We start from the raw sequence: 18,517 nt of genomic DNA, 5'->3' as shown, positions 1-18,517 counted from the left end.
GTCATGGTGCCACTTTCCAGAGGCTCACCATTCTCATGGAGCATCAGCCCTTGGAACAGGATAGTTTACCATGCTGAAAAAGTTCACCTGCCAGTATAATTGACTTAAACAATTAGATTTGCTAAAACAGCAGCCAGTCTTACCACTGCTATGCCCAGCAGATGCTATTTGAATTAGCTGAGAAATAAGGTGATGAAAAATGAAGCTAAACAATCTCTTTATTAAAGACAAATGAGCTGAGCAACATTTGAACAAAGCACCTCCTTCCATCTTCTGGGACATGGCAGAGTCAGTGTACACACCACAGTGGGCAGTGGATGAAGACAAATGAGAAAGAGGAGTAGGGCAGGAAGGCTCCAATGGACACACTTTGCCCCCTTTTTCAGTTCCTTGGTGTGCATCACATCCAAGTCCTGGATGAGAAAGGGGCAAGCCCTGAAGGCCACTTCAAAACCTGCAAGAACAAAGATTGAACAGCACATGAGTAGCACAAGGGAAGCACTAAAGGACCAGAGAGGAAAAAAGGCACTGACTGCAAATAAAATAAATAAATAAATAAATAAATAAAATAAGACTTGAAACTTGGCAGTTTGTTGGCTGACTGTATAGCACAAGGTGATATCGAGTTTGGTTCTTGCTTGCTGATGGGTACAGAGAAAAGGTTGTGATATGGTCAGGATCAGACTGGGCTTGCACAGAGGAGAGAAATTCACGGAGCCTGACTCACCCCTGGTTCACGTTTTGCACAGTCTGTTCCAGCCTCTGCAGAGGAGGTGCAAGAATTGCCAGTTCACGTGGTTGTGTAATACACCAGAGGAGGCTGAGTTCATCCCAGCAGATGCCTGCAGTGGTAATGAGGGTTTGCCTGGCATAAAGGAAGGAGAAGGTGGAAAAAGTAACCCCCAGGAGAGGGGAAAAAAGAAGTAAAAATGGTAGTGGAGGGGTTACTACTGATGCTTTATGTGATACCTGCAAGGGTAAGTGGAGAGAACTGCACATGGGAGCACTCATCATGCCCTGCGAAAGCATCTCCCATCCTCTAAACAGGATGATGGGAGCAAGTAAGTCCACTTTAATTAGAAACAGTTTGAACTATTACTTGCAGCAACGTTTTGCCCAAGAAGCATAAAATTCTTTGCATTTTGGAAAGAAACTCCTCCCCTGGGAATCCATACTTTTCATTTTCAGAGCTAATGCAGAAATTCTGCAATTTCAGTTATCAGAAGAAAATGTTCCCATTCATCATGGATGCTATTTGAGAGGATGCAGTTGCACATGCAGCTTCATGAAGCTGCAGAGGGTGAAAAATACAGCATCTAGGCTTCCAACTTAGTGCCAAGCTGCTGTCTGATGCAGTGAAGAGATATATTGTGTCTTCTTCAGCTTTTAAAACCTGGAATAGCCAGCAGACCCTGGCAGACCAAGCTGCCATGAAGGGGTCAGCAAGACATGATGGGAAGAAGCATCCTGGCATTATACATGCATTTGCACAGGTTTGCAGGGCAGCCAGCTCTTCCATATCTCACGTTGCGTTAGCTGTTTATAAATTATTCCCTAAGTTTTATCACACACGCATATTCATTTTTAATGCTTAAATACACATTAAGAATAATTTTCACTAAAGGATGATCCCTAATTCCATCAGAACATTGCTAAGGAAATGATACATGCAAATTTGAGCAGGGGTTGGTACCATTAATCGCTGGCTTGTCTTCCTGGAGGGAACTTGCCAGTCCTGGGTCTGTCAGAGCTTGCAGCCTGGATGGGAGCCTAAAGGCTTTGGATGAAACCCTACCTGCATGCCAAAGGTCCTTAACTCCCCAAACTTGCCGCTCCCACACCCAAAGGAAAGTGCTCGAGCTCTCCCGCTTTCCCACAAAGACTAAATCTTTCAATTGCCTCCCACACAAACCAAGGGAAAGGATAGAGCAAAATGCATTTTAATGAGCATTTGAATAATCATCGGGATGAGCACTTTTCACTGACATAGCACCTTTTGTTCGAGTGATTTATAAACATCCATTAAGCCTGACAACTTCCCTGAAGGGTAATTTTTTTTTTTATACTCGGGAAGTGGAGAGCTGAGATTTGCTGGAGGATAGGGCAGGAAACTCATGGTACGGCTGGAAATGGGAACCCTGCATGTGGGATTTCCTCTCCCCCCTCCATAGGGTTTCCTTTTTGCTCACTAATCGCTAAGCGAGATCTTGATGACCAGATGCTCATAGATAACATAGCTCAAATATTGCTTCCTTTCTGCAAATTGCATGCTGACTTGGTTCAAAGGCCAGATCCTATTCCACCATCAGCTAGTGGCAGGGATCCCATGGAACATCAGTGGTAGGGAGGCCAAGCTGCAAGAGTTCGGGAAAAAAAGCTAAATTTGTGAAATCTTTTGCAGCCAGACACAGTTGCAGAGCACAGTGTTATTTAGAGCATTTTCTTCTACTTGAGAAAACCTGGAAAGCTTTAAATGAGAGTGTTTCTAAAGGGCACATCCAAGCACTTTATCCGAAACCACTGGGAAGGCATTTCCCTCCCAGACTGCATGCACGTTCCTGGGTGCACTGACAATATTTCTTCTCTGACATCACCAGTTAAAAGGATTTATTTTCAGTAAAATAGAGTACTTCAGTTGTGTCATGGGCAAAAAAAGGTACACTATAATTAAAAGTGGGATTAGACAGAAAAATGAGATATTAGGCAGATAATTAGGGAACTATTATAATTAGAATGTGCTTTTAAATCCCCTAGAAGCTTCTATTATGAAAGGGATGTCCTTTGATTAACTAATGTTTCCTTTAAGTAGATATTTTTCCTCTTCCTTTCGGAAAGGAAAGCTTGAATTGAATGACTTCACCTTAAAAAATCATAGCTAACTGGGGCCCAAGTTTTCCTTGTAACACGCCAGTTTTGCTCTGGAAAAAAGACCTATATTAGGGTTGAAAGTGGCAGAGAAGATTTTACTAGTAAGCTTATTAAATTGCTTCTCTCCCCTGTTAAATACAATCTTATTTATAGACAGTATTTAGTATTCTTTGTATTGAGTCTTTAAGAGAAATTATTGCTGTTAGAGCAGTGATAGCCCTAGATTAAATTTTTATTCATGCAGGTTTTATACAAGCGGAACTTCTGCATATTTCTATGTGAAGTAGAAAGCTGTGATGGTTTTGAAAGGATGAGGAGCTTCAGTGAGAGCTGTCTGACAGCTGCTGTTGATGAGCACAAACCAACAAGTGTCTCGGAAGCTGCTTGTCTCTCCCTGGCTCTTCAGCAGGGAGTAGGGAAGGACAGAGGTTGGTCCCACTTCTTACAGCTCCATAAATCAAGTCACTACATTTGTAAGTGATTTAAAACTGGGGGAAATGAGAGGATAAGTTGTTCTGTTGCCCTCACCTGAGCCTTTTCAGGCATTGATTTGCAGGGAAATTCTGTGAGAAAGCATCATATGCAAACAGGGAAAAGTGGAAAAGGAAAATAACTTGCTGAAAGTGCAGTCTCCCTCCCTTTATTTTTTTTCTTTTTTAATTAAGTCTAAAATTTAGGAATTGAGAGAGAAGTGACTGCAAAAGTTCATTTTGATTGCAAAAGCCAAATCTTGCCTGTTATTTGTAAAAGGAGTCAGGAAAGGCAGAGAAGGAGACAGCCCAATGTCCAGGCCCAGCACTGATGCATATTTCTGTATTGCTGTATTTGGACAAACAAGACTCCAGTTCTTTCACCTAAAAACCATAAAAGCAGATGGAAAATTGCTTTATTCAGGATCAAAAACCTTGGCATCCATCTGCAGATATAAAGATAACTTATTTAAAAAGCCAATTGTGGTGCATTCTGATTCCAGTTTACTGGACATAATGTTGAGAAAAACACTCAGAGAAAGATTTGTAATAGCCAAATGTTCAGGGAAAGGATGAAACCCACCCCAAATATAATACACGGGTCCTGGAGAAAGCAGCCTGGGGAAGATGCACCCTGCCTAAGTTAGAGCCCTCCAAGCCTGACAAAGGGCATTTCTGCATGAGCAGCAAAAAAGGCTGGAATAGTTATTTCCAGTGTGGTGAGTGGAATGGGTGTCCCAGCCTACTACTTCTGGAAGGAGAGAAGCATCTCTTCAGGGTGTCTTAAGGAGATCATCCCTGAAGCCCCAGAGATCATCAGTGCCCCAACACTGCTGGAGCAGAATTAGGTGCTGCGCTGCGACATCTGCCTGCTCAGTAACAGGGGAAAAGCAATGACGTGCCAGTGATGGGAGAGGCTGAACAAATGTCACCAACTGCCAGTGACACTGCAGGAGGGACCTGAAGGCAAGGGTCCTCCCAATGATGGGAAACCCTCACAGGCAGAGATGGCCTGGCTTGATGTGCACACCAGTTATGTGGAGAAGCAGCAGCTCTGCTGCCTGACAGGACACCTTGAGGTGATTTTTGGGATCTTTCTCCATGGACCCGACAGACTGGTGGAACCAGCCTGTTTTTGGGGTCAAAGGGACTGGACAATAATGGTCTGACAGCAAAGCCTTAGTGCCCTTGGTGAAGGAGACAGCCACATCAACACAATCATCCAGGACCGTGTTGCTGAGTACTCATGGTGACTGTTCAGACTCTGGAAGGAGAAATATGAAGCTAAACTGCAGAGATGCTGATGCTGGGGTGGAATGGGGTCATCTGATGCCTCCTGACTTCCCAAGATGAATGCTGACATCCCAGTCAGGAGAGAAATACCCAAGCTGAAGGGAGTGAAGAGACTTTTGTGATTCAAAGCTGTGGCCTCCTGCCCTATATTTGCAGGAGGGAGGTCACAAAGGAAAGTGAACTCTGTTTCATTAATCCTCTGAAAAATATCTGGGCTTCTCACTCCTGCAGAAAAGAGCCATTTGGCCTAATGATACCTTCCAGCTCTGCAGTGCCACTCAGTCACGATGCTGAAGCATTTTAGGTATCTTAATTCATCCTTTCAGCAAATAGCCAAGCCTCTGCACAGCAAAGTGCTTGTGTTAACGGTACAGCACAATGGGGAAAATACAGTATAGAAAAATATGATGGGTTTATGTCTTTTATGTCTTATACTGCAAACACATAAAAACAATTAGGGTTTGGAGAATATTTTTTAAAACCAAAGAGAATGATTGGCAAGGCAGAGAAAATAAATATTACACCCTTGAGAGGGTTAGGGACATATTATTTTTCCAATTTTTCAGAAAAGAAATGCCAGATCAAAATTACTTTCCCAAGATCACACAGGGTGATCCTGCCACCTTTTCTATTGAGTTGTTCTTACTCAAGAGTTTGTCTGTCTTTGTGCCCAAAGACCTCCTTTAAAGCCTGCTATCCAGTGGTGTAAATTTACAGTGTATTAGCTACTCTATATTTATTCCCCACATAAATATCTCTTCAAAGTGAGCTGCCTCACCCAAAGGCACTTTCAGAAGTGTAAGGCCAGCGATAATGCTGCTAAAAGAATTAACACTGTCCCACATAATTAGCGGTAATTAGTACTGGTTAGGACAGGAGTTAATGCACACTAGTGAACATAAATTCTGCCTTTGTGTCTCTGCGCTGACATAAAACCAGCCTGGGAATAAGATCCCACGGGGTGAGAAAGTAAAGGGACCAGGTTGATTATCTGATGCCTCATGATGCTGGAGCTCAAACTCTCTTTATTCCATACCTTTCTTCCCACCATGAAAGCTGGCATCCTCTTTTTGGTAAGAGAATAGTTCTACCAGTGATCCCAGTGGTATTTGATAACCCATCATTTCTCTGGGTCTTGGGCGAAAAAGAAAACCTGCATTTAAAACCTGGCCACTGTGTCAATACAGTCAAATACCTCCAGGGATTGTTTCATAGCTTCCCCCTCTGGGGTTAACTCTTTATGGCAGCAAAACTGAACTGCAGGCTCAACAGCAAAGAAAACCATTAAAAAAAAAAAAAAAAAAAGACAGTGTCAAAATAAATTCAGGTTATCTCCTCCTGCAGTTGAGAAGCTGATGACCCCGGGTGATGGATGACCTTGCATAGGAAGGAGGACAGTGGCATGGGGACAAGTGCCAGTGCACATCTTGCATGCACATGGATTCAGGATACCACAGCAAACCTCTTGGGAAATGGTTGGGAAGTGAAGAACTGAGCACATATGTATTCAAATGTATTTTATTTCAAACTGTTTTCCACAGCTTGTCTGAGGTTGGAATAGTCCTCCTTGTGGGAGGACTTGAAGTTTTAAAGAAAACATGGATTACACAAAGTCAGCTGGCTGCAAAAACTCTCCTCCTACTTTCCTTCTTTCCTTCCTTTGAAGATGATTTGACATACCCATCAATAGTTATAAGTACATGAAAGGGAAAAACTTCGTTACGTGGAGATAAAGTTTTGGGCTGAAACCCCTCATTTTTATGCTAGACAACTGCTGTGCTTATTGGGTTCAGGAAAATAACTTCACAAACACATACAGAGTCTCAAGATATAATCATAAAGAAAAATGAACTTTTCTAACATGAAGACTGCCCACTTCAGCTCCTTGGAGCAGCCATTGAGAGCTGGGTTTTGTTGGGGGTTGGAGGATGTGCAGGCTGAATTACCGTAGATGCTGAGACTGAGTCTGATTTCCAGCATCACTGAGATCCATCTGCTTCTACTCTCTTCACCCAGACCTGCTGGAGCTGAGCACCATTCATAATCAGGGCCCAGCTGGTCTCTAGAAAAAGACCTTTTCCAAGTGTAAAAATTATTTGAAGTGTAATTTTAGGTTCAGTGTCTAAAATACAGAGATAAACTGCTGTATGGACACTTTGATTTAACCTGATTTCAATATCAATTTTGATGATGAGGGATTAATTTGAGCTAAACAAACAGAGAGTACTCGTAAAATGAATTTTTTCTTTCTTTCTTTATTTATTTTTTTAATTGTGGGTTCACCTTAGCTAGGTTAAGAATTCAGCTGAAGTTAAAACTGGAATATTTTTATGTCAGCTAGTTTTGTCTAGAAACCTGTGGGTCTGTTTGTGCCAGCTCATTGGGCACTTGTAAATGGATTTCATTTTGATCAAAGAAGCAGTATGATTCTCAGCCTGCTGGAGAGGGACCCCCTTGGTGATGTCAGCCAAGGGAAGAGTCAACAGTGGCAAAAAATGTGTCACAGAAGAACTTCAAAGCAGGATCCACAGGCAACCTTGGCTAGAAGCAGGGAACAGATCCAAGGGAAAACATGAGGCAGACTGGCTTGGCATCCTAAATAAAATCTATATTAAGAGACAGTCAGGTAAGAAGAACTTTATGAAAAGCATTGGAAAGTGGAAAGAGGGAATGGAATAAACTACATGCTCAGAGCAGCAAGTGGTCCCTTGATGGAGTTTCTTAGGAGGTCTCTTAGTTGAAACACTGGGGGTTTTAACACATTTATGAGGTAAAGTTCCTCTGAGAGCTAGTGATTGTTTGTGATGGTCTTGGTGTGTGTTTGGAGGAACTCACAAACCCGTTGGGCAGTGAAAAAGGAATCAGTGGAGGTGAAAACCCTCTGTGGGACATAGCACAGCAGCAGGGCAGACCAGTAGACCAAGCAGGGAATGTGTGTCAAGCCACACTTTATATTCTTGGCGCCAACATGGCCAACTTTTGGAGAGTAGTATGTGGCACATAGCTCTGGGAGGAGTCACCTGAGTCAAGAAGGCAAGAGATTCTTTCAAGTGATCCCTCAGGGAGGAGCCTGGCCATGCATCCCAAAGGCCAGAAGAAGAAATGAGGTGGTTACCTATCTCCTGACCCAACAAGGACAGTGAAGGTGACATAAGGATGTCTAGTGAAGTGCTGCTGATGGATATCAGCCTAGATGATGCCAGTAAGGAAATATTTGGGAAAATTGCAGCTCTTCCAAAAAAATGTGAAGAGAACTGCAAATACATGGAACTGCTGCAAAAGTCTCTAGCATGGAGACACTCAGAAAGAGAAACCATATTGCTCACAAGTTGTCATACCAGTAGGGAGGGAGGAAGAGGAGGAGATGGCGTTCCCAGGTATGGAAACCCCAGGCAGAAAGCCACCAGTCCTTCGAGTTCAGTGAGGCAGAGCAGAACTTGAACTGTATGGGGAAGTCAGAGGGTGGAGCTTTCCCTCAAGTTACAGACTCAACATGTGCTTCTAATAGAGAAACTAAAGCAGAAGCTAGAGTTACTGCAAGGCTGAGTGTACTAATGAATCAAATTGTCTCTACACGACTTCAAAGGCTTTGGGAAGAAGCAAGAATAACTAGAAATGTAACACTAATGGTAAGGACAATGTGGCTGGCACTGGCTAAACCCAGCAAGGGTCTCTTCATCAACAGAGAGGCAAACTGTGTATGGAAAAAAATGAAATAAAAAGTGGATCTGGTGGTGCTGTGCAGCAGAGGAGAGGGACTAGCTGTGTCCTCAAGTTTGGTGACAATAAATGCTAGGCAGAATGGGCTTGGTACAAAAATGAGGTGAGCAGTACAGTAATAGAATTTGAAGGTGATCCAAGTAAGAAGTGTTTCAAATAGTGGCAAGGACAGGAAAATAATAGAAAGGGTTACAACTGATCAGCAGTGTAGACAACTATAATAAACTTCAACTTGGAAACATAAAAGGAAAAATATGATCTTGGATTATATTGGAAAAATAATTTAAAGCAAGATATTTTGTGGGGGGGAGAGACCTGGATAAGGTCCAAAGTTTCTGAGTTTAAAAAAGTTTATGAGTTAATGAAGAGAGGGGTGGGAACAGCTTGTCTTTCAGCAGAGGCCCAAGAGGCAAAGCATCTCACCTTTGCTTCTTACACCATTATGTTTTTTTGGTTGAGGCCCTTGAAAACTTTCTGTATTTCAAGTGTTCTGTCATGGAATGAGGATTTCCTGGCAAGCACATATGCTCATAAGATGTTCAGCTGCACCAGTGGCACCCCCTAAACCACAAGCTGTCACATGTTATTTGGGTGAGTGGTCCTGTTTCCGGGGATGCACTTGAGGAAGATCAAACTGAAAGGGATGTTAGAAATGGAGAGGGGGACTGAAGTGATAAACAGTTTAGTGCATCTGCATGGTACCTAATAAACTTGACTCTGTTCTGATCATGTTTGCATCTGCACAGCCATAAAAGTAGTATTTTGAGGCAAGAAGAGGGGTGAGGCAAAGAATTCAGTGTCCCCAAAATCCCCGGGGAACTGCTTGGGTGGGTAGAGCCTTCTGACATGCTTTAATTAGCTCCACCACAGTGGGATTCAGAGCTACTTTGGTCATGTCTATGTGTGCTGTGATGCATATCTGCCTTCAGATACAGCCCTTCTCAAAATGTGACTTAGGAACTTAATCCCAGTGACTTGCAATAAGTTGGCTGGTAGGCAGCTCCTAAAGTGGGACTTAATGACCTGAGTTCACTGAAGATGGTCTATATCTCTTGCAGAAACTAGGTACCAAATTTGCAACAGACTGTGAGCACTGTTGTGTTGAGAGAAGAGACAAAATATCTTTAGAAATCTGAACTTAAATGTTGAATGTGTGATAGTCCTCCTCAACCCTCTTAGCTAAAAGAGAGAGTACTCAATTGATCTAAATTCTGATAAATGCAAGGAAATATCATTGCAGGAGAGCTGAGTTGATTTTATGAGATGTTTCTTTGGTTCCATGTAAAAAGTACTTTCCAAAGTCTGGATGTCTACCTGATTTCATGTCTTCTTCTCACAACTAAGTTGAGGATAAGAGCAGGAAAGCATTTTTTCAAAGTGTAATTACAGCTTTTCAAGCAAAGCTAGCATCCTTAAGGTAAAAATAGTGCCCTGGCGTGGTAAACTGGAAGCAAACATTCTCTTAATAAATCTTGGTGGATTATTCTGGCTGCAGTTTCCTCTTGAGAGCTGCAGATCCCAGCAGACCTTTCATATGAACCCTTTACCCAAGCCACAGAAAGTGACTCTTACCATCATGTCATTATGAAGGATGCTCAGAATCCCCAGACCGTTGGAATTTCTCATCTGAAACCAGTGCCTGAGCCTGGCCCAGTCCCTGTGCGTCCCTGTCCCCTCACTGCAGACCTGCAAGGCCAGCATGGAGAATTCAGGGGCCAAGCCAGGATGAAAGGCTGCTGCCTCCATGGCTGCAGGGCTGTGGAGGGGGAGATGCTGCTGCTGCCTTGTGGGAGGCCCAGGGCTCGGGAGGCAGCTCCTGGGTCTGGGGCCCCTCCGAGGGGATGCTTGCTCTGCTTAGAGGAAAGTGCAGCTTTCTCTGCCTCCCTCCCCGATTCCCCTCCTTCTCTCCTTCACTTTTTCCCCCCTTCCCTGTCTGCTTCTCACAGCTGCTGCCTTGGGAACCCAGCCTTGGTGAGGGAGGAGGCCGCTTTCCCCTACAAGGCTCAAGGGTGAGGGCAGCTGCCTTTGCAGGATGGAGAGGGGTGACAGTGGGATGAGCACACCTATTCTTGGAGGCAAAGTCCAGCTTTCTGGTTTGGGGCTGATATGGCTTGTGGGGCAGTGCTGTGAGTGGGGAGGTATCGGGAAAGGGGAGTGCCGCGTTTGAGTTCCCCTGCCCTAAGGGAGGTTTTAAAAAGGAGTTTTTTTAACAAGGAGGGCTTATCCTAAGTTGTCCTTAGAGCAGTCCTTCGTTGTGCATGCACACACACGTACCCATAGAGGCTTTTCTCACAGCCATCATAGCTGGCCAGAAATTGTCCACAGGAATTCAAAGAGACACATATATCCATGCACCCACCTCTCAGACCCCAAAGTGAGTGATGGCTACCCATCCTGCTGTCACCCATGCTACTGCATATCCTCTCTGCTTCCCTGCACTCTTGTGCACCAAATTGGATCCAAAGTACTTAGAGTTGAGCCACTTGTGCCCAAAGAAACGCTACAGAATGAAGGAGCAAGAGCAATTGGAAGCTCTTTTGCAGCTCCCTCCCGCTCCCGCATTTTTTTTCTTTCTTGCCGAGAGAATTGTTTGCGGGTGGAAGAGAGGGATGTTTAAATAGCTCCGCAGATCCATTTAGTAAAGTCAATATGCAATTATGCAAAAGCCTGTGATAATACACCCCCTGATGCAGATAGCAGCGGTCGGAGCTGTCCTGGGGGAACCGCGGGCAGCTGGGAACTCTCGGGACGGGGGTTGCAGGGACCCTAACGCGCTCCCCTGCCTCCCCAGCCCCTCGCAGCCCAGGCACAGGTCGGTGCCCGGCGCCGTCGGGCTCGTGGGGCTGGGGATCCCGGGAACAGGGCTTTGCTTCTTATTTTCCTTTGTTTTTCTGATTTATAAAGCGTAATTAATTTGCGTTCGATTTTTCCTAGATGGTATCGTTTGCGGGAAGCCCCCTCCGAGAGTTCCAAGCCTGCAGAGAGCCCCGGGTTCCCTCCCATCCCGCCGGGCTGAATAGCCCCAGATCCCTGCTCTGATGAGCGCCCATCATCTGCGATCGGCATCAGGCATGCCGAACTAATGCAGAAAATGGGCTCATTAGCCGAGCTGCAGATGGACTTAGGTAAGAGGAATGGAGTAATAGTGAAAATTAGTTTGGAGGGAAACATCAAATTGAAAAGCTCTGACAAAACTCCGCTTTGCTCTAGTTCAGCCGAGGTACTGTCAGACACAAATATTCAATTCTATGTCGCTTCAAATTGAGGTTTTATTTTGTTACTTGCTAATTTGCTTCTTGTACAATGTTGCAAGTTTTTTTAGTCTCATTTGAAAGGGTAAAATACTTCGTTCAACTTTTTAGAAGGTGTCCTTCGGCTTCTTACACCAGGGACACACAATCATTTAATTTCTGGTTTATGTACGCTGAGGAAAGTATCTGTAATACCTTCTTGATTAAAATAAAATAAAATAAAACTAAAAAGATCAGGCAGATTTTTGTTTCTTTCAAAGACAGCAATTTTACCCGCAGAGATGAACTGGGAGCTGAATTTAGCCCAGAAGCAGTGGGAAAAGTCTTCAGGAGAAAAGAAAAAGTATCGAATATTTTAGGCTAATGTCACCCTCTGTTGAACTCTAGCAAGTGACTGAAGGCAAAGAGCAGTCGGAGCTGGTGTGCTACAAGTGGCAGGACGATTTCCCTATACCTTCATTTAACCTATTAAAAGAAATCCTCACTATTGTTCGGCTACGTGGGTGTCTCCGTCTTTGTGGGCTGCGTGCGGGCATATGTGTGGACTGAGAATAGGCGCTTAGAGATCCTTGCTTTAAAACATTCCTTGGAGTTCACATAGACCACTAGATTTTTATCTGCGTGTCCAGTCGGCTGCTGACACTGCCTGTAAATACGACAAAGACTTTGCATTTCACAGCCCTTCTGCGGCTCTCCCCTCATAAAAGTCAAGGGTTCATGTTAGAAGTTTGGTGTTTGGGTTTTTTTTTTTAACAAAAAAAAAAAAGCCAAAAAACCCAAAAGCTTTCCCCTCCTCTTTTTATAATCTCTTCTTGCGCTTTGTATTTTCGAGGAGAGCATTCCAGGCGCCACGGGAGCGGAGAAGCAAGTGGGCAGGGAGAGGGGAGAGGAAATTACCCAGCCAGGCTGCATCTGCCTAGGAGCACCCGCGGCTCGGGCACGGGCAGAGGTTCGGGAACTTAGAACAGCAACGTCAGTGCTTCCTCTAAACCGAGACTAACGCTGGGCCGGCGTAAACTCCCCTCCTGCTGCTCCACCAAGGACTGGCATCAAAGTGATTGCCTCCGCTGTCCTCCGAGAGCATCGCGGGGTGGGAGCTGCCCGAATTGGGATCTCCCTCTGCCCGCAGGCTACAGCCGGCTGGTCGCGGGGGGAGAACCATTCGCAAATATCTTCCCCTTCTTAAAAAAAAAATTAAAAAAAATTATATATATTCTTCTTTCCTGCATATTTAGCTAATTTCCAACTGCCTCTCGCGGGTAAACTCAAACCATCTTCACCATATCATTGCTCCACGGTCTGCAGTCAGTAAAATCCTAAACACTTAAGAGTGGAGTTTTTATGCAATTTTACAGATGTAGCCTAAGGAAAAAATAAGTGTCTCTACGACTTTTCTGTCTCGGGTCGCTATTTTTCTACTGAGGAGCTGGGCGTCTCCGACCCCTTCAAATTGCCGAAAACTGGACTTTTCTCTCGCAGAAAATTTGGAAGCGTTTCTGGCTGTAGTTTTCCCGTCTCCCAGTAGACGGCACAACAGCTCAATCCTTGGGATGCAGAGCAGAGCAGCCCAGCGGCTTTTCTTTTTTTTTTTTTTTCTTTTTCTTTTTTTTTTTTTTTAATTAAACAGCCACAGTTTTATTCAGCAATTTCTTTTACTGTTATTATTGTTTAATTCAACGAGAAATATAGGAATATCGACAGGAAAGAAAGAGGGTTTGGCATAGGCAGGGAGTTCAGGAGTGCCGGGGGGCGAATGGGCTGAAGGCAGGGATCGTCGCGAACCCCGGCGCGGAGCAGCGTTTCCAAATTAACCCAAATCAACTTGTAGAACCCAAATAGCGCAAGAAAAAACCCTTCCACAACCCCAACACGATCGTGTTACCAGCTCAGGGGTTAGTCGACGGATTTTAGGCTGAAATGTTCTATTTGTAATGTGAAATAGGAAGTACAAGGCTCAGGTCGGCTCTGCGCTGCCTTGCCCGGGCTACCCCGAGGTGCCACCGCGGGGAAAACCTGGCAGCCGTCGCAACTTTTGTCCCTGAAAGACTCCTTTTGTGTGCGGGTGCCTTCACTCCCGCCGCCGGCACTGCTGTCACCGTTGAAGTCTCGAAAATTCCGGCCAGTAATTAATTTCCCAGTTAATTTTATTTAAGGAAAAAAAAAAAAAAAGCGCTGTTGGAAACTTTTAAGACAACCGTAAATTTTATTAGGAAATATTTTATGAAGCCCTCCATTTAATTAATCAAACCTCTCCATAACTTCTGCAAGCGTCAGGCCCGGCCGTGGGGGAGCGGGCAGCTCCCGTTCCCCGGCCCCCGCGGACTCCTGGGGCGCCGCGGCACCCAGGGCCCGAGCTGTGCCGGCGGTGGGCGCAGGGCAGCCCCGGCTGACCTCGGGCTCACTCTCCGCACGGACCCGCCGCTCTTTTGTTTTCTGTATCGGGAGCAAGTAAACAAACCCCCCCAAATCCTGGCGCTGCCCTTCATCTGCGCGCTTAAACCCTTCGTTCTTAAACTCCTTTTATCATCGCCCGCACCCCACCCCCAGCCCGATGTGACCTTTAATAGGCTCTAAACAAGTGCGGGTTTCCCCCCCACCCCCCCGTCCCTCTTTCAGCCGTTCCATCAGACTCTGACTTTTCGGGTATCTCCGCACGTATAGTCCCCCCCTTCCTTATCTGAAGCATTCCTGGATTATCTCCCGGCCGCCTTTCCAATGCTTTCTTCTGCGGTTTCTTGTTTGTTTCGCTCTTCTGGTTGTTCCTATTTCAGTTTTCAAATTTCAGTATTAATGGTGAAAGAGCACACTTAGATGCTAATTCTCCCCCCGTTCACCGCCCCCCCCCCCCCCCCCCAAATCCCTGCTAGGAAGGCGGCAGGGAAGCCAGCTAGAAACCATTTGATTGTTCCTAGGTATGACTAATTCTTTCCTTAAGCTGGGAAATTCAGCCTGATTAAAAGCCTCATTTATTATCCGATAAGCAAATGGACCCAGATTCCACCTTGTGGAGGAGGCTTCCTTGCTCCCCAGACGCCTTTTTTGCCTCAGCTCGGCAGATCCCTTCGCCAAAGGCCCAGCCGCGGTCTGAGGGGGCCGCTCCGCAGCGCGTAGGAGCGCGCAGCGCTCCGCGCTCCGCAGCGAGGCCGCTGCGCGGCCCGCCGCACCCACCAGACCCCCTCTCTCTTTCCTTACTGTTTTCTCCCTATCCGTATTTCCCCCCACCTCTCACCCTTTCCACCAGGCGATGGACAAGCTTAAATAGATTCCTGCAAACCAGCAAGTTTTTGGAGGAAAGAAAAAAAAAAAAACAAAACCAAAAAACAAACCAACAAAAAGCCCAAACAGAGTAGCTTTCCTAAAAAGGCGGCTAGGCGAGATGCTGCGAGGGTCCCGCTGCAGCGCAGCGCATCCGCCGCGGCAGGAGTTTACCGGGATAGCGCGGAGTTGGCCGGTTACTTTTTCCCCGTTTAATAGATGATTAATTACTGTCCGGATTAACCCTTTTTTTTTTTTTTTTTTTTTTTCCTTCAGTTTTCTTTCTTTTTTCTGGCCTGCCTCTCAGAGGCGGAGAGGCGAGCTGAGTAGTTCGTCACAGCGAGCCCTAAGTGTAATAACTGTTTGCTAATTGTAAAATCCTTATCCAGGATGAGGTTTGGGCAAACAATTTGTAGGGCTGTAATTACATTGTAAAAGTGTTTCGGTCTGAGTTGCGCTGAATTAAGCTCATAAAGGCCTAGTGGAGACGCTGAAAAAGGGTCTTTTGGGGTTTTTTTGTTTTCTTTTTTTTTTTTTTTCATGGGTGGGGGGAGGAAAAGAGGATGGGAAGAGGAGGAAACACGTCCCTGGGAGCTGGGTCACAGCCACCCCTGCAAGGGACCGCTGCGATGGGGAATCGTAACCGAGCGCCTTTCCCCGGGGAAATAGCCAGAGAAATGAACCCCACGCGCGTGGCTTGGGTGGGTGGGTGCGGGTCAGTGCATGAAAACGGATCTTACCTGAGAGGTCTGGATTTCTCTCGCCGGGATAAAAAGCCGGTCCTAGCGGAAAAGGGGCGGGAGGGGGGGATCGAAACGTGTTTCCCCGAAGTTTGAGACGTGGCGGTGGGGGCCGAGCCGCTCCCCACCGCCCCCGGGGGTCCGGCAGCAGCGGAGCAGCGTCCCGTCTGCCCCAGGGGATTTACCAGAGGAACTCCCCCGTCACTTCCCCGTTCCCCCAGCAGCTCAGTCGGGACCGCTGTACCGGGGGCTCTGCGTCTCCCGCCCCGCTGCCCGGGCGGAAGATGCGATAGTGTCGGGGCAGCTGTCCCCGCAAGCGCCCGCTCGGGGCTCGGCGCAGCCCGGCCCGCCGGTAGGGGAGGAAGGGGCACGGCGAGTTCTCCGCTCCCAGGCCGGCGGGGACCGGCGGGGCTGCGGGGAGGGATGGCTGTGCTTTTGAACGCAAGGGAGCGGACCCCCGGCTCGGCGGATGGAGGCACCGGCGGGGGGCATCGCGCCGCGCAGGACAGCGCGCCGGCGGAGCTCGGCGGAAGGGATGGGGATAGGGATGGGAATAAGGATGGGGACGGCCGGGAACAGGGACAGGGACGGGGACGGGGGGCGCTCCCCCCCCCCCGCCCCCCCGCACGCCGGTCCGAGCCCCGCTTCCCGCCCGGACCAATGGGGGCGCGGCGCGGGGCGGCGTGGCGCTGATTGGTCGGCGGCGGCGCGGCGGCGGCGGCCGGGGGCCGGGTGAGCTCACTCGGCCGGCGGCCGCGGGGGGAGCCGCCGGGGAGGGGGGGGGGCGCCCGGCGAGGCGGGCGACGAAGCGAGGGGCGGGCGGCGGCGCGACCCCGGGGCGCTGCGCGGGCGCTGCGCGGGGCGGCGGCGCCGCCAGACAAAGGCGACGGGAGCGCCCCCGCGGCCGCCTGGGGCGGGCGGACGCGGCGTCCGCGCGCGCGCGGGGGGGCGCGGAGGGCAGGGCCGGGAGGGGGCGGTGTGTCCAAGCCGCGGCGCTGCGCGGGCGCGGGGCGGGCGGCGCGCCCCCCTGCGCCGGTGGCGGAGTTGCTGCCGCCCAGCGCATTGTGTAAGACGCGACCTGTTATGGCCACCACTACTTCCGGGTTCCCGCAGTCTGCTCCAGCCCGGCGCTGCGCTGCGCTCGGGCGGAGCGGCGGCGGCGGCGGCGGACGGACGGCAGCGCTCGGACCGCGGCGGCGGCGGCGGCAGCGCCTCCCCCCGCCTCCCCCCCCCGCCATCCCGCCCCGCTGCCCTTCCTCCCGCGCCCGCCCCGCACGGCACCCGCGCCCGGCCCGCCTCCGCCAGCCTCGCCCGGCGGCCGCGCAGGGGCAGAGCGAGCCGGCGCCGGCGAGGAATTAGGAGCGATCCGAGGAGGAGCGAAAAAAAAAAGCCCCCCATCATCATCATCATCATCATCATAATAACCATAATAAAAGGAGAGACGGCGCGTTAGAGAGCCTTTTTAATTTTTAATTTTTCCCCCTCCTTTTCCTCCTCCCTCGATTTAATTTTTTTTTACTTTTTTCTAAATTTTTTTCTTCTTTTTTTTTTCATTTTTCTTTTTTTTTTTTTTTTTTTTTTTTGGGTGAGCGCACTCGAAAATTAACATTCGCGGTGTCCTGCGCGGTGGGAGCACACGCAGCGGATCATCATCAGTCATTCACCACCTTGACAACCTCGCCTGTGATTGACAGCCGGAGTGGCAAAAAGCCATGAGACTTGGTAGTTGGGTTTGAGGGGCACTTTAAAAAAAAAAAAAAAAAAGAGAAAAAAAAACTGATTTGGGGAAAGGATATTTGCTTTCGCCCCGCTGCTGTCTTGGAAACGAGAGGGGGAGAGTAAGAGAGAGAGACAGGGAGAGAGGGAAGAAAGAAAGAAAAAAGAAGGAAGGAGGGAGAGTTGATTTTTTTTCTTCTTATTTTTTTCTCCTTTTTTTAATGCTGAGTTACCGTATCGCTTCGCTGAGATCCAGCAAGCTGAAGATTTTACTCGATTGCTTCCATTGCTGGAGACGCTAAGGGATTTTTGCCTTTTTTTGGGGGTGAGGGGGGGGAACTTCGTGTTTCTTTCTTTTCACACTGGCCTTAAAGAGGATATATTAGAAGTTGAAGTAGGAAGGGAGCAAGCAGGCCGATGGCGCAAAGGGTACGTATGATTAAAAAAAAAATGGATTTCAAATGTGAAATAATATTGAAATGTGGCTGACAGAGACGCTGCGAAAAAAGTTTCTTTTCTTTTTTCTTTTTTTTTTTTTTCTCCTTTTTGGAGTAGGGGCACAAAGCGGTGTCCTGCAGTGGTAGGATTTATCAGTTGTACTTGTAGGCTTAAAACCTATGTATATTGCTATTTTCTTGGTTCTTTTACTCCCCATCCCGGAGCTCTCAGGGAAGAGGCAAGCTTTCTATACATTAATGACATGCAGGCATGTAAGTGAATATGTCCGAGCCTCTCTATTTGTTGGTTTTGTAGCTCTAGTCCTACCAATGTCTTTTTAAAAATCACCAGTGCTTGAAATATTTGAATGTGTGCATGTCTCTGAGCGTTTTGCTGTGTTAGTGATGATATACCGCTTCATTTTCAGAAGATAAGTTCTGGCTGTGAGTAAGCACAACTTTTTTTTCTTCTTTTACCTGATTTTTTACTCACCCTTCTTTCTTTTTTTTTTTTTTTTAATATATTCTGTCCCAAAAGGTGCAGTGCAGAGGGCAAACTCCCCTCACTCTTTTAGAAAGAAAGTGACTTTAATTTGAATTGGAGGTTACAAGCATTCACTGCCATGTGTATTGTTGTTTCTATTTTGGGTGCGATTCCCCCCTTTTTTTTTTCTTTTTTTTTTTCTTTCTTTTCTTCTAACTACGTCCTAAATGGAGTTTTGAGAAAAAAAATAAATCATCTGTAGTCGGGTGAACAGGGATTTGGG

At 47.3% G+C, this 18,517-nt stretch overlaps 2 protein-coding genes across 6 annotated transcripts in view; one reads left to right on the top strand and one right to left on the bottom strand.

Moving 5' to 3' along the window:
- Nucleotides 1–200: 200 nt before the first annotated feature.
- On the bottom strand, nucleotides 201–16,835 carry LOC143693664 (uncharacterized). The gene is made up of 2 exons (XM_077176323.1): nucleotides 15,598–16,835; nucleotides 201–454 (listed from the first exon to the last, which is right to left on the bottom strand). Exons 1-2 carry the CDS (start codon nucleotides 16,833–16,835, stop codon nucleotides 448–450), a joined length of 1,245 nt encoding a protein of 414 aa, XP_077032438.1. The 3' UTR covers nucleotides 201–447.
- MEIS1 (Meis homeobox 1) overlaps nucleotides 16,438–18,517 on the top strand; it is a 108,097-nt gene continuing 106,017 nt past the window's right edge. The window contains exon 1 of one of the 5 annotated variants that reach the window (XM_054629744.2): nucleotides 16,438–17,742. In XM_054629744.2, the coding sequence (XP_054485719.1) occupies nucleotides 17,731–17,742 (12 nt within the window). In that variant the 5' untranslated portion in view covers nucleotides 16,438–17,730. Of the gene's footprint in view, nucleotides 18,024–18,517 lie in introns of all 5 variants that reach the window. The other 4 variants (XM_077175974.1, XM_077175975.1, XM_077175976.1 and 1 more) reach the window with 4 other exon arrangements.

Source organism: Agelaius phoeniceus, chromosome 3, assembly GCF_051311805.1.
Source record: "Agelaius phoeniceus isolate bAgePho1 chromosome 3, bAgePho1.hap1, whole genome shotgun sequence".
In the NCBI taxonomy this organism is placed as follows: Eukaryota; Metazoa; Chordata; class Aves; order Passeriformes; family Icteridae; genus Agelaius; species Agelaius phoeniceus.
Note: the sequence above shows the minus strand (reverse complement) of the source record. Positions and strands in the feature narration are given on the sequence as shown.

What these genes read in the sequence shown, in the direction of transcription:
- LOC143693664 (XM_077176323.1), bottom strand. Translation starts at nt 16,835, where the DNA reads ATGGCGGGGGGGGGAGGCGGGGGGAGGCGCTGCCGCCGCCGCCGCCGC.